Source organism: Chironomus tepperi, unplaced genomic scaffold (genome assembly GCF_022539635.2).
Source record: "Chironomus tepperi strain 1889 unplaced genomic scaffold, CSIRO-AGI_Ctep_v1 contig_168, whole genome shotgun sequence".
Classification (NCBI taxonomy): domain Eukaryota; kingdom Metazoa; phylum Arthropoda; class Insecta; order Diptera; family Chironomidae; genus Chironomus; species Chironomus tepperi.
This window is the reverse complement of record NW_027226290.1, coordinates 110596-129323: the sequence shown is the minus strand read 5'-3', so window position 1 is coordinate 129323 and position 18728 is coordinate 110596. Positions and strand designations below refer to the sequence as shown.

At 33.8% G+C, this 18728-nt stretch overlaps 4 protein-coding genes across 5 annotated transcripts; 2 read left to right on the top strand and 2 right to left on the bottom strand.

Annotated features, from left to right (window-relative positions):
- Positions 1 to 1005: 1005 nt before the first annotated feature.
- On the top strand, positions 1006 to 3313 carry LOC139088625 (probable 4-coumarate--CoA ligase 3). The gene is made up of 2 exons (XM_070637880.1): positions 1006 to 2228; positions 2791 to 3313. The coding sequence occupies exons 1-2, from the start codon at positions 1053 to 1055 to the stop codon at positions 3253 to 3255; spliced, it is 1641 nt and encodes a 546-aa protein (XP_070493981.1). The 5' UTR covers positions 1006 to 1052; the 3' UTR covers positions 3256 to 3313.
- A 2919-nt stretch (positions 3314 to 6232) lies between these two features.
- LOC139088641 (uncharacterized) lies at positions 6233 to 9153 on the bottom strand. Its single transcript, XM_070637896.1, has 2 exons — positions 8723 to 9153; positions 6233 to 7670 (listed from the first exon to the last, which is right to left on the bottom strand). Exons 1-2 carry the CDS (start codon positions 9129 to 9131, stop codon positions 6385 to 6387), a joined length of 1695 nt encoding a protein of 564 aa, XP_070493997.1. The 5' UTR covers positions 9132 to 9153; the 3' UTR covers positions 6233 to 6384.
- A 3973-nt stretch (positions 9154 to 13126) lies between these two features.
- LOC139088644 (transforming growth factor beta regulator 1) lies at positions 13127 to 14146 on the top strand. Its single transcript, XM_070637900.1, has 2 exons — positions 13127 to 13338; positions 13396 to 14146. The coding sequence occupies exons 1-2, from the start codon at positions 13279 to 13281 to the stop codon at positions 14083 to 14085; spliced, it is 750 nt and encodes a 249-aa protein (XP_070494001.1). The 5' UTR covers positions 13127 to 13278; the 3' UTR covers positions 14086 to 14146.
- Positions 14147 to 14830: 684 nt separating this feature from the next.
- Positions 14831 to 16507, bottom strand: LOC139088649 (uncharacterized). 2 transcript variants are annotated; one of them, XM_070637906.1, is made up of 2 exons: positions 16094 to 16507; positions 14831 to 15278 (listed from the first exon to the last, which is right to left on the bottom strand). In XM_070637906.1, exons 1-2 carry the CDS (start codon positions 16293 to 16295, stop codon positions 14887 to 14889), a joined length of 594 nt encoding a protein of 197 aa, XP_070494007.1. In that variant the 5' UTR covers positions 16296 to 16507; the 3' UTR covers positions 14831 to 14886. The 2 variants fall into 2 exon arrangements, with proteins under 2 accessions (XP_070494007.1, XP_070494008.1); XM_070637907.1 differs by having other exon boundaries at positions 14831 to 15260; positions 16094 to 16484.
- Positions 16508 to 18728: the final 2221 nt, after the last annotated feature.

The following is an 18728-nucleotide window of genomic DNA, read 5'->3' as shown; positions in this document are numbered from 1 at the left end:
AAATGATTGTTTTATATTACAATTCTTAGATACGTTCGCACTTTTATGACATGTGAAGTGCATGCATGATTAATGTATAGTGAGATAAGATTAATAGAATACGTTTGCAGAAGTGGAGTCAAATTGTTCATCTTGACCTAAGGATGTCTAGTTACCATCATTATCCAGACATGAGCAAGCCTGGAGTACTCGGCTGTACCTCATAGCTCGTCTAAGCTGAATACTGGGTTTTTTGTCTGCAGATCTGATTTTCTTGTCCACTAGCCTGCAGTTTTGGACGAAACCTATAAAATTCATCATTATACAAATAAATTAATTAAAAAATCATTCAACCTTCACGTCTAATAAATAGATGACCCATTTCTCTCAAAAAAGAGCACCTTCATATGATCAGTTCCTCATTCCAAAAACGAAAATATCAATACATGATAACAGAAGAGAGAGTTTGTAAACATATTATTCAAAAATATTTTGTTTTTCTTTTCAACAGAGCAGTGGCGTGGCTAGGAAGTGGAAAATAATTAGAATATTGCTTATAGGAACTTATTCGGATTTGGGTTTTTGGAACCAAAATCAAGACTCCTGTTCTCGGTTTTGAATGAGTGTTTGAATGTTGAGAATGAGACTTCGAAGAATTCCTTTGCAGTCTCAGTTTCAGTTCCGGTCTTTGCTTTAGGTCGTCGTCGGTCTTCGGTCGTCTTCGTTCGACTTTGGTCTTCGGGTGTCTTTGGACTTCGGGTCTTAGATGGTCTTCGATCTTCGGTCATCTTCGGTCGTGGTCGTTCGTTATCGGTCTTCGTCTTCGGCTTTTCGGATCTTCGGTCTTCAGGTTTTCGGCTCTTTTGATCTTCGGTTTTCGGTTTTCGAGTCATCGATCAACCTCTCCATCCCTGTAAAACCAGAGAGTATAATGACACACACGCTTTCAAATTGATAATAAACAATTTAATTTGTATTTGATGTGAATAAACTGTAAAATTTTTCTTAATCATTTCTTCATTTAATTTAAAGTCCGACAGTTGTGTATAGACAGTGCAGTTGAAATAAAAATAATGGCAAAATATGATCCGTCAACTAAAATTTGGTCATCCCCGACAGTCCAGTACCTATATCCAATGGACGTATATTTGGGTGAAGTGATCCTCAAGACATGCAGCGAGACACCCGACCGAGTCATTCAAATTCATCACGAAAAGGATGAGGCATTGACATGTAAGGAACTAAAGGAATCAAGCATCAAAATAGCTGAAAATTTACTAAAATTGGACATAAAGGCTGATGACGTCATCGGCGTAATTTGTCAAAATTCAAATTTTCTGACCTGCTTCCTCACCGGTTCCGTCATCATGGGTGCAATAGTACATCCACTCGATCATAGTTTAAGTACCGATAACATAAGTGAACTGTATGCACAGTCAATGCCTAAAATGATAATCTGTGACCCTGACATGCTGACGGCAGTAACAGAAGCACTTGAAAAAATAAATTTAAAATCATTAATTTTAATTACGTCGGACGATCCGGATGATGCCGATATCAGTGCCTACAAGCTACTGTCAACAATATCCATCGATTATGACAAGTATGCAGCACCAAAATTCAGCAAATCAGCTGATGAGAAGCTGCTGGCTATTTTATGCTCAAGTGGAATCACCGGACTACAAAAGAATGTCTGTGTGAGTCATGCGACATGCTTAAGATTTGATATGACGTCATATCCAAAGCCAACATCAAAACCGTTGACATTTAGTTCCGCATATTGGAGTTCCGGATTCTTTTTGCACATGTTTGCGACATTTTATCAATATGATGTTAGGATATGGAGCAGCGATGACTTTAACATCTATAAATTAATAGAAATTGTCGAAAATCGTAAAGTTACTGGAATTAACTTAGTTCCATCATCACTTGCGGCTATATTGCAGTCAAAACAATTTTTATCATCAAATCATGACTGCCTTAAGACATTTGTTGTCCTTGGGTCGTTCATGTCGGAATCGCTGAGGAACAAATTCAATGAAACATTTCCGGATAAGACATTAATGGTTGGATATGGATTGACGGAGATTTTTGTGAGTCTTACAAAGGCTGATGAGGTTTATGATGGAGCAACTGTTGGATCGATGATCACACCGAATTTGCAGATTAAGGTTGTCAATGAGGACGGTGAGGCTGTGGATCCTGGTGAGCGTGGTGAAATTAGAGTTAAATTGCAGTTTAAATTCTTGGTGAGTAGGCATGGGAGTGGATTGTGAATGACTTTATAGGTCTCGGTATTGGTTTGGATCGCGGTTTCAGCTCGGATTGTAGTCTCGGTTCGGTTCGGGTGCTCTCGGTTCGATTCGAGTGCTCTCGGTTCGGTTCGAGTACTCTCGGTTCGGTTCGAGTGCTCTCGGTTCGGTTCGGGTGCTCTCGGTTCGATTCGGGTGCTCTCGGTTCGGATCGTGTACTCTCGGGTGTTCTCGGTTCGGATCAATGTCTCGGTTCGGATCACTGTCTCGGTTCGGATCACTGTCTCGGTTCGGATCATTGTCTCGGTTCGGATCATTGTCTCGGTTCGGATCACTGTCTCGGTTCGGATCACTGTCTCGGTTCGGATTACGGTCTCGGTTCGGATCATTGTCCCAGTCCAGATCACTGTCTAGGTTCGGATTGTAGTCTCGGTTCAAATCGGAATCTCGGTTTACGGTCTCCATTCGAATTGCTGTCTTGATCCGGGACTTGGTCTCAGTCTCAGTCTCGATGAGTCACAAAGCATATTATCATAATTAACAATCTACCTCATTTTAGGGCTACTACAACGACCCTGAAGGTACAGCAAATGCCTTAGACGCTGATGGCTTCCTCAAAACCGGTGACATTGGATATTTTGATGAAGACGGATGCCTGTACATCGTCGACAGAATCAAAGAATCATTTAAATACAGAAATTACACAGTCTTTCCATCAGAAATTGAAAATGTCATTCAGTCAATCGATGGCGTTGAACTTGTTTGTGTCTTTCCTGTTTTTAGTGAGAACTTTGGTACGGACCTTGCTGCAGCGGCTGTTAAAAAGTCATCAAGTGATGTTAAGCTTACTGAAAAAGACATTATCGATATTGTTGCTGAAAGATTGCCGGAAGTAAAGCATATTCGTGGTGGAGTTTATTTTATGGACAACATGCCGTTGACACCGAATGGAAAAGTTCAGACAAAAGTTGTTAAAGAGATTGTGATGAAGGAGATTGAGAAGATTAGGGAAGAGGGTTGTTAGGGAGATTTTGGGGAAGGGATGGATACTGATGTGTCTGTCATGTAGCTATTTTGGGTACTGAGTGTATAATTTGAGGATTTTTATGTCAATATTGTTCATTTAACTGACTGAATTCTGGAAGGCACATGGTGTAGAACTGGGCAAGTATCCAAACCCAGGCTGACTAAGCTCTGGCTTGAGTTGGAGTTTCATGGAATCTGGAGTCAGCCTGGAGTCATAGTTACGATAATCTGGAGTTGGTCTCACTGTATAGACTTACTATTGATCCTACCCTAACATAAACTAAAATATACATCAGGATGCATACCCCAAGGCACATCTCAGAATTCAGGCAAGTTTAGGTGTGTACAGAGAAGCCGGCTCTAGGTTAGCGTGACTCTGGCTCCAGACCAGAGTGACTTTGGTTCCAGATCAGCGTGACTCTGGCTCCAGGTAAATCTGACTCTGAGTCTAGATCAGATTCCATGAAAGCCGGACTCAGGCAAGAGCCAAGTTGACCTGGAACCAGATTTTCAGTCATTTCTATACCGCGTGCCTTCCAAAAAATGCTGATTAATGTTCCCAAATTCAGTCAGTTCCTGAATCCATAATAATAAATTTTAACATTTTTACATCAATTTTTTTATATAAAATACCAAAAATTATTATCCAAAATTCACAAATTTATTTTAATTTTTCGCATCAAAAACACCAAATTTTGCTTCAATTTGACACTTTCATGTCAATTTAACCCTGTTGCTGCGGTGGAGGAGGTCCCTGAGGTCTAGTTCCATTAACTGATGAACTGGAGTTGAAGCTTCCGCCAAATTGTCCAGGTGGTGGTCCCATTTGACCAGATTTTTGTCCAGATCCTTGACTTTGTCCACTTCCTTGTTGCATTCCACCGGGAGGTGGTGGTGGTGGAGGTTGCTGACCGATGACTACAGCTACCAATACGAATACAAGAATTATTTTGATCATTTTAGAGAAGTTGTTGATTGAGGAATGTTCAGAATTTACTGATGGATGTGAACTGCTTGGTTTGGGTATTTATAGTGAAGTTTGTGGAAGCCAATAAGAGTTTTTTTGTTGGACATAATTGAGCATAAATTGACTTTTTATTGAAATTTGTCAAAATTTGGTTAATTGAATAATTTATTGAATTATTGAACCAATTTTAAAGTTTAATTGAATGTAACTAGACCTTGGATTTGACAGCTTACATGTTCAAGGTATTTGATCTAGTAGATGCTAGTTATACATTGAATCAAACTTCAAATTGATGGCTTAATCATGATTTTTCCGGAATTGGACTGGAGCTGTATAATCTCAATTCTTGTACATCTGACTTATCAAAAATCAATTTAATATTCTTTCAAGGCTTCAATCCTCGTTACAATACACTCGTTATTATCAACAGGGTCAATTGATGGCAATGACCTTTAACTGAATAGCCGAAGTCGGTAAATTGATCCAAAATCCGAGGCCAGACAGGAATAACTCTGGAATGGTGCTGAATTGAAGTAAAATCTTGCAAAATTGGCACAATACTAGAGTCATGCCGGACTGAGGCTGGATTTTGGATCAATTCACCAACTTTTGCTATTCTGGCTATCATGGTCATGAGGTTCCATAATTCCAAGGTTTCCTCCTTATCGAATCTTACAATCACTTCAGGTATTGGATTGGTTTGGAGTTTGCCTCACCTTAGTGGTATGTCACTTCCGAAACATGATTCTCAAGCAAATTTCAAGCAGTTTCAGGAGCACACTAGAGCGTCGCAGCTCAAAATTTCGACAACACTGCCTTACAGCTGCAATCCTGGCTACAACAAACTCATAAATATCTGGAACAATCTCTTCAATATAATAAGTAACAAAATCCATGCCTTTATTTTTTTTTGAAAAATCATCCTTTTTTTATTATCAGATTCTTATTGGATCTAAAACATAAAAAAGGTCCACAACATAATTCTAAGAACTACAACAAAAAAGTTTTATTTTATTTTTCAGTCTTAATATTTTTGTTTCCTTTTTTACTCTTTTTTTGTCTTGTTTCTTTGTCACAATTATTGCGCACTTTTGCACTGTTCTTTTTGGTATTTTTAATAGCAAAATTGTCATATTTTTTTGGTGTCTTAATTTGTATAAAGTTTAAGTTATTCGAAGATTATTGAAAAAATTATTTCTATCTAAATTTAAATATCAAATGTACTAAGAATATGAAGGTTGTGAGATTCGACAATGTATATTTGGATTTATTAACGTAGTCAATTGGGGTTGTTGACTTATTAAGTAACGCTGTTAAGACCAGGGAAGGCGAGACGGAAGGAAAAATGGGTTTGTTACTTCTTCTCCAATCTTGATGCGGAAGGAAGATACGAGTGGGTCAAAAAGTCTAGTTACACAATTTATGAACAGTCCCCAACATTCTTTTGAGATTCACATAGCTTGATGTATCAGATTATTTCCTGAACAGACAATAAACAGGCTCATATGGTACCGTTGCATCCAGGGGCGTATTAAGGAGGGATTGGTATGTGTGTACCCCGGATCACGGTATCATGCAATCATGTTCATTGTCCGTCAGAGTATTAAACATCATATATCCTAAAATACTTTAAATGTCTAATCTAGTCCGAGTGGACAAGCTTGTATCTGACAGCTTGTCGTTATCATGACACAATTTGCCATCCTCAACTCGGTCAATAGTTGACAAAAAATCCTTACAAACATGAAACATCCTTCAAATTTAATTATAAATTATACAACCAATCTATCCTAACTAACAGAGACATAAGAGACACGACTCAAGTCAACCATTCCACACAAATCCTCGAGTCAACATCACCCGGAAGGCACATGACGTCGAGATTGTCCAAAATCCAGCCAAAGGTTGTCTTGACACTGGTCTGAAGCTAGATTTCATTGAATCAAGCATTAAGTCAGTGATATGCTGACCTGAAGGCAAAGACAGCAGTATTGTGCCGGATTTTATAAAATCTTTCCTTGAGCTAATGTCATGCTAGCCTGACACCAGAGACAAGCTACCCTGTGCCTGGACTTCAGACAATCTCAACACCATGTCCCTTCCAAGTCAATCTCTGTCTAATTTAACCTCTAAATCCCCTAAACCCCTAAAATCTCTTAATTAATCCATCATTAAATTTTCCTTATCATCATTTACACCACCCGGTGCCTTAAACTTATCATCACCATCGCCTTTTGTCTTCTCAACGCGACTTCTCATCATTTTATTCTCGTCAGCACATTTCGTTGTAATTGCCGTCCTCACTTGACTCTCATGGACGCCACACTTCCTTGTGATTATTTGAATAATGTCATTAATGATATTTTGGTCCAATTTCTCCTTAACAGGCTTATTACGATCATGAAAGGCTGGCGATGGACGTCCAGTAAGACTTCTCGTTGCCAATACAGGACGTGGAAATAAAGTCACTAAAAGTTTCCTTGTTGCTGCCTTAAAATTCTTCCAATCAATTGACCGTAGGATGTGGACAGGAACAGACGTTTGGTTACTTCCAATAACGACATTACCTTCCATGTCTGCCCATTCCTCAATGAGATTTGATGAGCTATTGGATCTGGCCAGTGGAGTTGAGGACACGACTGAAAAGTTTGAGGATGAGTGACTCCTACGGAAGTCCTTTTTACTTCCATCCATTGACGTATTTGACATCATTGATGTCTGGTCATGGTACGAGATTCTGGATGCACTTCTCTCACTGTCATCAGCCTGAAGTTCCTCAACCGTATATTCAACATTACTTCCATTTGTGAGGGACATTGAGGCATTTTCAGGATCTTGGACAGCTGTCTCAATAATAAAGTATGGCTGTTGTGGCTGCTGTTGAGCCACTGACCCATTAAGGACCTTCTTCTTCTCATGTTCCTGCGGTAATGCCTCAAATTGTGATCGTTCATAGCTTATAGCCTCAAATTTAGTCTCAATAGCTTGAATACTCTTACGGATGGCTGTAAATTCATCGGAAAATGACTCGAGCAGGAACCGATTCATTTTTGCCTCATTTTTAATTGTCTTTTGCTCATTCAGGATGTGCTCATTAATTTCAACTAATTTTTGGAGTTCCCTTATTTTATCACTCAAATCTTGAGTATCTCCGGTCAGTTTACAGTCGGTCTGTGTGCCTTGATCATATTGCATTGGCGGACAATAACGTTCGTATGTCTTTTTGGTCTGAATGTGTGGCGATGGGGACACGACACGCTCGGAATTGACATTTTGTGAGACACCCGACCAACCTGAGAGGGAGGAGTCGTCTTCGACGTCTTTTCGGACTGATTCTGAGCCACTGATGCGACGACGTTTGCGGGATTGAATTTCACGGAGTTTGAGGTTGTCTTCGGCCATTTTGTTGAGTTGATTGTATTCGGCGAATATGAAGTTTTTGTCATCTGAAATTGGAAATGTGGATTAGATATAAATTTAAAGGAAATATGAGGTTGGGATGTTAGCATGCTATGGGACATGGTATGGGACATGAGCATGATCGGGGATTTGGGACCCAAATGGGTACAACTGTGTGACATGCTGTGATAAATTTCGCTATTAGCAGAGCTTTAAGTCGCCTTGATTTTTGGATGAAGTTGAATCGACTTTTCCATTCAAAATCCAAGTCAACTGCGAGTTCTGACTATTAATTATCAAAATTGACCAATGACAGCCATCACTGGGTTGTCTTGGCCAAGTCTGCGTTACTCTAAGTCGTCTGTACATCATACCGGCTGCGCTGCATTGAAACTTGCCTCAATAAGCAAATTATAGTCAGCATAACTTAGAATATTGCTGGATCGAACAAGTTTAGAGACAAATTAGTCAGAAACTAGAGTTTTTGGACAGAATTCTGTAATCAGGAGCAAACTTCTTGGATTATGGTACCTTACCGGGTATGGCATGGTATGGTATCGTAAATATACTCAATTGATGCGGTGGAGGGGTAACCCTGGTATGGCAAATTGCCATTCCTGCACTATACCAACAGTACATCAATGATGCACTATTCCGACATCAATTGTAAGTCACCAATAATACGATGGTACGGTATTGACGCATCTCTGGTATCGTAAGACTGTATTACATGTCATGTCATATAATGACCATACCATACCACTGTGTTGCATGTCGTGCCGTGTCATGACGGTACCGTAAAGCCATAAAACCATGCCATAAAACGCCATACCATGCCATGCCATGCCATATCTGAAAAAATCAGCTCCAGAGCTTCAATATTCAAGATATTGACTGAAAATACCCCAAAATCTATGTCCAACTAATTCACATGTACTTAATACAACCCGTAAAGTCAACAACCTTCACAATTTGCTTGTCAATTCCAACTGAACCCAGAATTTCCCAAGCAAACATCCAGCATGCTCACATAATACCAGCAATGCTGCCCCCAACTATACCATATGACCATGCTTAATATAAATTTATATCTACTTACTTGATGCCATCACAACAGTCGCTCTCCTCTGCTTTCCATTAATATTCACAATAACAAGCTTGCCGGTCGTCAATGTCTCGAGTTTTGGATTTCCAATGACATCCTTTGACTCAACTAAGGCATAGGAATTAAGTTCATTATTTGACTCAATTTCGACAATTGACCAGTAAATAATTTGTGGTTCTGGTTGCTGCTGCTGTAGCTGAATATTCTGTACAAATTGTCGATTGAGGACATAACGTTCGCCTGGCTGTTCACGCTTAACAATCTGGACATGAACATTCTTCATGTTGTGATCTGTTGTGCTGTTGACTATATGATTATTAACTAAATAATGTTGAAGTGTTGGATTTGTGGACGATCCATTCATTAAATGTTGTTGCTGTTGTTGTTGTTGTTGCACGTTCATGGTTGTGTGTGTGTGTGTGTGACTGTGTTGATCTTTTTTGGAGCGAAAATAGAGTTGTTGTTAATGCAAACGGATAATTTGAGAATTTACAAATACAATGATGGAATTTGAATAAAAAAGTCGGTATTTTGAGAATTTTTTTGGGTTAAAAATTGGAGATTTTTTGTGAGGAATTTGGCGGAATTTTTTGAGAATTTTTTTATGAATTTTATGAATTTTTTTCAACTTTTTAAGGTTTTTATGAATTTTTAAATTGTTAAAATTGAGATTAATGAATGAAAAAGTTTGAAATTTAATTTTTGAAGACTTTTTTTTATGTTTTAAAGATTTAAAAATATTTTAATAATTAAATTCAACTTTTTAAAATTATTTAAAATTTTTTTTAATCTATTTTTTTTAATCTATATTTTAATCTTATTTCTTTTTAAACAATCTAAAACTAAATTAAATATTTAATAATTTTTAAACAAATTCTAAATTTGTTTTAAACTTTATTTAACTGTAATTTAACTTTTTAAATTGTTACAACCTTTTTTAAAATTGTTTAAGACTATTTTTAATTTTTACAATTATTTTTAAGATTTTAAAAATTTTTTAAAATGATTTTAAACTTAATTAAATTGTTTTATCAATTTAAAAATAACTTTTCAAAATTTTAAAATTGTTTAAAATGTTGAAAAATTAAATTTAATATTTTAAAATATTTTAAAACTGTTTAACACAATTATAAAAGATTTTAAAGCAATTTTAAATAATTTAAAAACCTTTAAAATTCTTTAAAAACTTCTCAAAATTCCCTCAATTTTTTAAAACAATTTCTCACCTTTTCTAATTATTCCACATTCAATAATTTCTTAAATTTTCTTATAAAATCCAATTCAAATAAAATTTCACTTCCTATAAGCAAAAAATTCACTTCTTTTTCAACTCTTTTTTCTTATAACTTTCAACTTTTAGAAACTTAATTTAACATAAATATTATTAAACTTAATGAATTAATATCAAAAAAAACTGTTTAAAATTGTAATAAAATTAACGAAAAATTCTTATCCATGAACTTTACGTTTGGCGATTTTGACAATGAATGAGGCCAGAAATTTCTTCTGAGAATCGAAAAGATCCTTTTTTTTCTTATTGGGATTTGTTTGTAAATAATGTCATGGGGGAAAAAGTTTCGAGATATTTTTGTGAATAGTTTGTAGTTTTTAAGGAAGAAAGTTTTGGTATTTTTGAATAGTTTTTGAGATTTTGTTTGAAGTTTTTGAAATTGTGAAAGTCAAAATTTGAGAAAACTTTTTTAAATTATTTTAAAAGTTTAAATTTTAGTTTTAAATGTAAATTTTGAATTTGATTTTATTTTTGAATTTTTAAACATAAATTTAATTTAATTTAATTTTTGAAACCTAATTTTAAAATTTGAAGTTTTTGAATTAAAATTTAGAAATTTTGTCAAACTTAAGTTTGAAGTTTTTATCAAAATTTCAATTTTTTTAAGAACAATTTTGAAAATTTGATTTTTAATTTTGAATTTTTTACTTAAAATTTGAATTTGGAACTTTACAAATTTAAATTCAAATATATTTAGATTTTGAACTATATAAATTTATATTGAGAATCCTTTAAAAATTTCAAATTTATCTTTGTGTTTTGAATTTAAGTTTCTTTTCTTAAGTTTCTTTCAAATTCAAACTAGATTTTTCAAAAATTTGAATTCTTTTAAACATTTGAATTTAAACTTTTTGTTAAAATTTGAATTTGAATTTTTTTGAAATTTGGATTCGACTTTTATTTTAAAATTTTGAATTTGAATTTGAAAACATTTAAAAAGATTCTAAAATTTTTTAAAAATTCTAAAAAATTCTGAAAAATTCAAAAAAGTTCTAAAAAATTCTAAAGGTTTCTTAAAAGGTTTAAAAACTTCTAAAAAATTAAAAAAAAAAATCAAAAAAATTTTAAAAAATTCAAAAAATTATAGAAAATTTCTTAAAAATTTTAAAAACTTAAAAAATTCTATAAAAATTTAATTTTAAAAATCAAAAAAATTTAAATAAATCCTAAAAAACTCTAAAAAATTCAAAAAAATTATAAAAAATTTTAAAAAATTTAAAAATTCCAAAAAATCTAAAAAATTTTGAAAATTTAAACCTTTTTTATATTCAATTTTTCGTTAAATTTTTGACAATTCAATAAAAATTCAATTTTTCTCAATTTTATAAAATTCAAAAAGTCCCTCAAAAATACCCATCACTTCCAAACAGCGTCATCCGAAATATTTTTGGAGGGAAAAAAAATTCTTTTTTTACAGGAATTACACTTTAGAATTTCATTCTCATTCCCTCTCACAATTCGGCACAATTCTTTCAATTCCTTTGCCTTAACACATACCTTATTGGAATTTCGTATGTAAAAGAGAAATTTGAGAGGCATCAACACAACCACACAAACAGCAGTAAATGAACAGACATAAGCAAATAAGAAGGAACAAGAAGACTTAGGTAAGCAAAAAAAATGCGATCCTTTTCGGATGCAATAAAAGACTCAGCCCAAGAAAAAAAATTCTCTGATTAGGATTCCTTGAGATTTTTCTTATTAAATTGTCGATTCCTTTACCTAAACCTTCATACTTCTTATTGTTCTTATTCCTTTTGTTGGGACCTTAAAAATTGTAGTTGGATGCACGTAGATGCACATATATAAAAATATTATGTATGAGCCATTTAAATTGAACACAAAGCAGGTAGAAGTGGATGGATATTGAGCACATCTTTATTCCTTCTTGTTCTTCTTCTTTTTTGTTGTTGTAATCTATTGTCTTTTTGGTTTGGTTTGGTTTTGATATTTCCACACATTTTTGATGATTTTATAAGCTGCTTGATGACATCGGGATTAATCAGTTTTGGGATTTAATTATGACAATTAAAATGATGTAGCATAAATGTTCATAATTTTCATAAGAATCGCACAGAAGCTATAGGCGGAAGACGACAACCTGCGGTAGAGGCCATCTGCGAAATCCGTTATTCGACCGGTTTTTAAATTTGCCGATTAAATTATCATCCATGCGAACTCTGAACTGTATAATTTATTTCCCATGGTATCGGTACATTACCGCGTTAATACCAAGACATGACGCATACCCTTTAGGTGGCTTGACATCTCATTTGAAAGACCAACCCTGTAATTTAGTGTATCGGGCTATTTAAGTTAAAATCTTAGCTTTATTGATGATAAACCAATTGAGAACCATGAACATCCCAAGATAACACCCTGATTTTGAATCTGTAGCCGACTATCGCTTATAAATTGCCGAAAAAATTTCTAATTAGAAGGCACCCGTCAATAGAAAATACAAAATCCATATGCATGACCAACATGAATCTTGGTTTAACTATATTCAATGAAGTTTGATACAGATTTTCATTCATTATCTCAACTGTCTATTTTCTGAGATGGTTTGGTTTAAAAATTGATTCATATCTTGTCAGTGATATTTTTTATGGCAGTTTATGGCCATGTTTCAGTGTGAAAATGGATTCCAGAATCAAAAGAATCTCTCTTGCATGGATCAAGATGTAAATCGGTCTATAATCCTACACTAGGTCGACGTGACTCTAAAAATGTTCCGAATTTAAACCAAATCCACCACCAAGTCATACCCATTCCGGCCAATGTTAGGATTTTTGATTAATTACCCGACTTGTGCTTTTTGGGTTCCTTCATGTTACATTCCTTGATACTACGGGTACCATGTACTTACTTTCTAACTGGAACCATTCTCCAATATGGAGCCTTGGTTTCTACAAAAGGCCTTTCATCTGACTCTGTTGCTGACAGGTACCATGTGTCTTCAGGAAATTCATAATTAATATAGGCATCAATTTGAACACAATTCCCACATTCTCATACATCTCTCAATTCACATCTCTCGTAACGGTCTTATTAGAAATTGCGCCAAAACTCAAATCACACAGTTGCATACTTCCCGTAGTGTAGAACTCTATAAAATGTATGTAAACATTAGATTCAATCAAAAACTTTGCAATTTGTCAACATTACAGAAATAATTTAAATTATTTAAGGATTAACGAAGTTTCAAGGATCAAATTGAGTCAAAATTCATCAATATCAAGCAATATCATATCCAACAATGTCCACATATGAGAGAAAAATCCGAAAATTGAAGCGGACCATCAAAAATATTGTTGTTGTAAGTAACTTTATATCTAATTTTGGGCAATAAGTAACAAATTTCCATAAATTTTAGGAGAATTCAGCACTCTGCGACAACATCTCAAAGATCCAGAACTCCATCGACGTGTCCAAAATGGAACGTGACTTTCTGCTCCGTAAAATGGCTGAATATGAGCCAGAATTCTTCCAGACCAGCACGGAAGCAGTTGTGAAGTACAAAAGAAAGAATTCCGACACAAATTCCGAAGCCAGCATGAGTCAGCGACCGTATGAGATTAAAAAAATTGTTGGATCGACGTCAATAGTCAAAAAGCATGTCCAGGTCGGTCCACAAATTCCGCGACTGCCTCTTGTCATTTCAAATGATGGAATTACGGTGCTTAATTTTGGTAAAATTGTCTACGACCGTCCAGCATATCATACAGAGAATGTCATATATCCAACTGGATATAAAATATCGAGAGTCTTTAATGGAACTAACTTTACATGCCGGATACTTGACAATGGCAATTTTCCACTTTTTGAGATCTTTAAGGAATCAGATCCGTACACAAAATTCATTGGAAATTCAGCCGATGATGTACATTCGGAACTGCTGCAGGCATCAGAATGTCGATCGTCAATAATTATTCCGGACGGTGATCGATTCTTTGGATTAAGGAACAAAATTATTTTGGATTATTTAAGTCAACTGCCAAATGCAAAGCGGCTGGGGAAATTTAATAAAAGTAGTCATTCGGATATTGATCTTTTTAAGCGATAAGGATGTGTAGCTGTTAGATTATAATGAGTATATTAATAAATATGAGAAGTTTTGTAAGGAATTTTTGAGGTTTTATTGTATTTGAGACACTGAGACACTGAGACACAAGAGACACAAGAGACACAAGAGACACAAGAGACACAAGAGACACAAGAGACACAAGAGACACAAGAGACACAAGAGACACAAAGAGACACAAGAGACACAAGAGACACAAGAGACACAGAGACACAAGAGACACAAGAGACACAAGAGACACAGAGAGACACAAGAGACACAAGAGACACAAGAGACACAAGAGACACAAGAGACACAAGAGACACAAGAGACACAAGGGACACAAGAGACACAAGAGACACAAGAGACACAAGAGACACAAGGGACACAAGAGACACAAGAGACACAGAGAGACACAAGAGACACAAGAGACACAAAATGACACAAGAGACACAAGAAACACAAGAGACACAAGAGACACGAGGGACACAAGAGACACAAGAGACACAAGAGACACAAGAAACACAAGGGACACAAGGGACACAAGGGACACAAGGGACACAAGGGACACAAGGGACACAAGAGACACAAGAGACACGAGGGACACAAGAGACACAAGAGACACAGGGAGACTCATGAGCCCTTCAACAGCCTCAAGCTTATCTTCACATTTCCTAAAAGACATCCAAAAAACCCCCAATTAACCTGAAAAGCCAATCCCCTCAAACCCAATAAGATTCCAATTGGATATGCTGTATAAAATAATATTTATTTCCTCACAATACAAAATTTCACAAAACACACTTAATGTCCACTTCCAACAGTCGTACTGTGTGCCTCATCAGTCATCACAGTTGTTGGCACTGCTGCCTTCGTTGTGACATTTCCAGCAAACGTTTCATCAACATTTGAGTCATTCATCAATATGCGATGTGTTGCAGGTGGCATCTTGCCTGGTAAATCAATCTGTGCCAATGGTGCTGAATGTGCCTCAATTTTGGCTCGTCCGCTGTCGGCTAATCTTGACTCATCATTTTGTTTGGTTGATGTTGCGTTGGCAATTCCAGATGATGCTTTTTTATTCAATTTTGATGCTCTTTCTTCCGATGAGGACAATGATGATGATGATGAATAGGAAACTGGTGCTGAATAGGCTGTTACGTTTGAAACTGCACGACCTAAAATTAGGAATGTGACTGAGATGAATTTTAAGGAATTAGTTGAGTTTGAGGTGGGAATTTGGAATTTAGTGGCAAATCTGGGTGACTCTGAGCTTGGATCAGATTTGTGTGGAATCCGACCTGAGGCTAGACCAGACCTAGAACTGAGACCATACAAAGATCAGAAATCAGAACAAATCAGGAGCAGAGCTTAAACCAGAATTTCGATGACTTTGGGTCAGATAAGGTCGGATTTCATCAAATCTGGCTGCAGATCAAACTCAAGCTGATTCTGAGCCATTTCAAAAATATGACCTCAGAACGGTATGACTCTGACATGGTGATATGGAGATATAGATTTAACCGGGTTCGGGCCATAATCGTCATCAATCGGATTAGAGTCGGCCCTATTCGGATTATTCCAGATTTTGGTTATTTTTGGCACCATTTGTGTTAAGACAGTCAAATTTTGAATCGTGTTCCAGGATCATGCTGGATTTGCATTATATCCGACACCATGCTCATTTCGGCCAATTGTCGAGTCTTTGTTCGATTGCCTCAGTGTTGGGCAACCTTTTATTCTTCACGGCATACTTTATAGAACTTCCAAGCATTTTTGATGGCACACTGTTGTGTCTAATGCCGCAACAGACAGGTTGTAAACCATTAGTTTAACCGATTTATTCTATTCAAAAGTCTATAGTCATTAGAGTCACCCGTTAGACGTATGGTGGAAAATCCAGCTCAGGCAGACATGGCATTGGTCTTGGATCAAATTTCATCAAATCCTAGTGCAATCTAGGTCAATTCTCTACAAATCTACTTAGATTATATCAAATTAGATTACTTACGATTTCTTATTTCACCAATACTGAATGATGATGGATGACCTGGTGGTGGTGGTGTCAAGTTATTTGGAATTTGTGGAAGAACCACATATGATGGAATAGATTCTGTTGTTTGTATTTGGAGCTGTGGCTGATGCTGTTGAGGCATGCCAGATGCAGTTAAAGCCATGAAAATAGTTGACACAAGTGTAAATATTTTCAACATTTTTATTTAAATTTGGTGTTTTTTTGGGTCGGAAATTAAAGTTTTTAAATTGAATTTTTTCCAGATTTTGAAATTTTTTTAATTTTTTTTTTGAATTTTGACTTTTTTTTTAAATGTTAGTTTTTCTTTTAAATTTTAAATTTTTGTTTTAATTATTGAATTTTTTTGAATTTTAAATTTTTTAAAAAAATTTTAAAGTTGTAATTTAATTTAATTTTTTTTCAGTTTTTTTTAAATTTTTCAATTTTAATTCAAAAATTTTAACTTTCAATTTCCACAAATTTAATTTTTTTTAACTTTTTTTCTCAATTTATATCAAAATTATTTAAAAATTCTCGAAAAATTCTACAACATTCTTCAAATATCTGTCACAATTTAACTAAATTTACAATCAAATAAACAACACAATTTATATTAAAAATAAAGACCAATTTTCACAGTCACATCCATCCAAAAAACAGCTTAATTTTCCCCGATGTGTCATTGACAAAAATTCCAAAATTAAATTATTATGATCATGGAATATTGAGTGCTAAAGTGCTCATTAAAATTTCATTATTAGCCAATTTTGTGAGCTTTTTTTTAGTCAAAAATTGCAGAATTTTGCGTATTAATAGATTTAAGCTGTGCTAAATGAGAAATTGATTTGATTCTTTTTTTTTGTTGGACTTTCTATTTTGGTATTTTGGACTTTGGGGTAAATTTGAGGGGAAATGGGCGATGCTGAGGCCTTGATTTGAATTGAATGACCTTGAATACTCACATTAACTGTTAAATGACTCGATTCAAGTTGAAAAAATTGAAAAAATTGGAAAAATTGAAAAAATTGAAAAAATTGAAAAAATTGAAAAAATTGAAAAAATTGAAAAAATTGAAAAAATTGAAAAAACTTTAAAAAATCAAAAAAATTGAAAAAATTGAAAAACGTTAAAAAATTGAAAAAATTAAAAAAATTGAAAAAATTGAAAAAATTGAAAAAATTGAAAAAATTGAAAAAACTTTAAAAATCAAAAAAATTGAAAAAATTGAAAAACGTTAAAAAATTGAAAAAATTAAAAAAATTGAAAAAATTGAAAAAATTAAAAGAATTAAAAAATTGAAAAAATTCGAAAAAATTAAAAAAATTGAAAAGTTAAAAAAGATTTAAAAATTTAAAAATTTGAAAAAATTTAGAAATTTAAAAATTAAAAAAATTTAAAAATTTAAAAATTTAAAAAAAAAATAAAAAAATAAAAAGATTTAAAAATTAAAAAAAATTTAAAAAATTGAAAAAAAAAATTGAAAAAATTTAAAAAATTCTATATCCCGCAGCACACAGTTTAAGCAACCCTGGAATCTAATACAAAATGACGTCATAACTCCAATAAAACCACCAAAAAATCAACCAAAAAATTTTAAATTAATTTATTCAAAATATTTTTCAAAATGTTCATTAAAAATTGGTTCTTGTGGATCAATTTCAATTTCAGCATGACAAACAATTTTCTCATTTCGTCTGGCTTTCTTGCCGCCTTTTTTGGGCTTCTTTGAATGCTTTCCACGTTGCTTTGGTCCTTGAATTTTGACTTTGTCCTCTTTTGCCACTTCAGCTGCCAGAAATGCGTCGGTGTCTTTGGTGCTTCTGATGTCTGGGAGGAGGACTTCATCGAGAGTTATGTCAGCTGAATTTTCAGTTTCGTTGTCAAATTCGTCGTCATTCTCAGCCTCAACTGGAGGTGACGTTTTTGTGTCTGAAAAATCGGAATCAGCTTCTAATGTGGATTCATTGTTGGCTGTTTGGTTTGTGGCGATGTCGAGGATTATTTGGTTGATTTCATCGTCGATGGACTTTGCGGTTTGGTCTTGTGATAAGTTTAAGCCAATTGATGCTGATGCATTGGCAGAAAGGTTGAATTGTGCAGATGTAAAGTTGATGAAAATTAGGATTATTATGGAAATTTGGAGTGAAATTGGAAAGGAATTCATGATTTTTGAAGTTTTTTGATATTTTTCTAGTTTTGAAAATTTTTAGATAATTTTTAAAATTTTTAAATATTATTTTAAAATTTTAAATTAATTTTTTTGAATTTTTAGAATTTTAAAATTAAATTTAGAGTTTTAAATTGAATTTTTCAATTTTTTAAATTAAATTTATGAATTTTTAAATTAAATATTTTGAATTTTGAATTTAATTTTCGAATTTTTAAAATTAAATATTTGGAATTTTTAAATTAAATTTATGAATTTTTAAATTAATCTTTCAATTTTAAATTAAATTTAAAAATTTTAAATTAAATTTTAGGATTTAAAATTAAATTTTTGAATTTAAAATTAAATTTTTTGATATTTTAAAATAATTTTTCTAAATTTTAAATTAAATTTTTAAATATTTTCTAAATTTTAAAAATTAAAATTAAATTTTTGAAGTTTTAAATTTTTAAATCAAAGTTTTGA